A 1,720-nucleotide genomic window follows, 5' to 3' on the forward strand; every position below is an offset into this window, starting at 1 on the left:
CAATACTATCACATGGTGGAGTGTCTGAAACAGTGGGCAAAGAGGCAGTAAAGACTGGGAGACTCGGATCCGGGTGGCTCAGGGGGGGGAAAAACGGGGCGGTGCGGAACAACCCATTTCGGGGGATTATGTAAGCGGCTTGGCAAAGCTTTGGGTCAACGCAAGTCGAGGAACTGACAAGGCAAGTCGAGTATCTCTAGCCTCAAATCAAAGCAAGTCGGTGTGCCGATTTGACTTGATTTGCCTTGTGGGCAGCACTGGGCCAGATGCTCTTTGGTTCTCGGCTGGCTAAGTAAACTCGCGACCGATTGCTTGGAAGCTGTTTGGTTGCGAGGCAAGCCGCTCTCGCGTGGAACACCGCCGAACCGCACCAGCCCTCGCACTCACAATGGGAACATGCATGTCCCTGTGCGTGTGCGTGAGTACGGATCCGTACACGTGTACACTCCGTTGAACCCATCCTTGTCGATCCTCTCTTGAATTGCTCCATGTATCTTTCCCCAACTCCATATCGACAGAAAACAATCGCGGTGACAATTTTAATTCGTCGAGTGCTGGCTGTTTGTTCTCCTGACCGGGGCTTCTGCATTAGGCTCTGACAAAGGGAGAAAGTAAGCGGACCAATAAGAGTCTTGATGCTTATGACTCATTATTATCGCTCACTGCGATAGAGCTACTGTACTAATATGGACACAGGGTGAGCTCTCTTTTTGGTACGCCGGCTCTTTCCTTACGAATATGATTGCTTCGAGAGTTGAGCGCTGAAGAGGAAATAACGGCTTCTTGACAAACCTAAAGTTACGGATCATCATGGACGACCCTCTCACTGCAGCACGGTATAAGGCGATGAGATGGAACACACCGCTCTCCGAGCGCCATGCGGGCGAATTGCTGGAGCATCTGAACTTGTCCACTGCAACCCACATCGTGGACATAGGTTGTGGTTGGGGCGAATTACTCCTGCGAGCGGCGGCAGGAAGTGGAGTCAAGGCGACCGGCGTCGACACTGACCCAGCTGCTCTTGACCGAGGGAGGCGAGCAGCCATGAAACGTGGCCTGGACGTCGCCTTTGTCGAGCAGCGGGCCGAGGATTGGCAGGGAACCGCCGACCGCGCATTGTGTATTGGCTCGTCACACACTCTCGGCGGGAGCCGCGCGATGCTTGCGCGACTGGCGGATATCGTCCCTCGCGGGAGGGTGCTGCTCGGTGACATGTGTTGGGAGAGAACCCCCACCGAGGCTGCGCACGCCATCTTCGGTGATGATGTTCTCCAACTCGCTGATATGGTCGCGATGTGCCGGGAGACGGGTTGGGAGGTGCTACACCTGAGCACCGCAGACCAACGCGAATGGGATGACTTCGAGTCGCGGCATCGCGCGGGACTCCGGGAGTGGCTGCTGGCTAATACCGATGATTCTCGGGCGGAGGGGATCCGGGCCGAGCAAGATACCAGAGAGCATGAGTACTTAACAGTGTATCGCGGGGTGCTAGGTTTTGCGTACCTGGTGCTTGGCCGGTAAGCCACGTATCTAGGCGTGGTCTTCATATCTTACCTGTAGAGAATTCAGATTAGCACCTGAACCGCCGGAGAATCGTTCTCTGCTAACGTACATTATCAGTGAGTGGGCCACTTTTCCACGCGACGCGCTACATCTACACATTACATCAACTTCATCCATCACCCAGTATGCCTCCTACTTTAAAAGAAGCCAGGGTAAT

The 1,720-nt window shown here is 54.8% G+C and overlaps 1 protein-coding gene across 1 annotated transcript; it reads left to right on the top strand.

The window, feature by feature from the left end:
* The first annotated feature begins 537 nt into the window (after nt 1-537).
* Nucleotides 538-1,560, top strand: N657DRAFT_694636 (putative SAM-dependent methyltransferase). The gene is made up of 2 exons (XM_062797300.1): nt 538-611; nt 697-1,560. Exon 2 carries the CDS (start codon nt 811-813, stop codon nt 1,519-1,521), a length of 711 nt encoding a protein of 236 aa, XP_062641872.1. The 5' UTR covers nt 538-611; nt 697-810; the 3' UTR covers nt 1,522-1,560.
* The last annotated feature ends 160 nt before the right edge of the window (nt 1,561-1,720 follow it).

This window comes from Parathielavia appendiculata (assembly GCF_033297405.1).
Source record: "Parathielavia appendiculata strain CBS 731.68 unplaced genomic scaffold N657scaffold_63, whole genome shotgun sequence".
Taxonomy (NCBI): Eukaryota; Fungi; Ascomycota; class Sordariomycetes; order Sordariales; family Chaetomiaceae; genus Parathielavia; species Parathielavia appendiculata.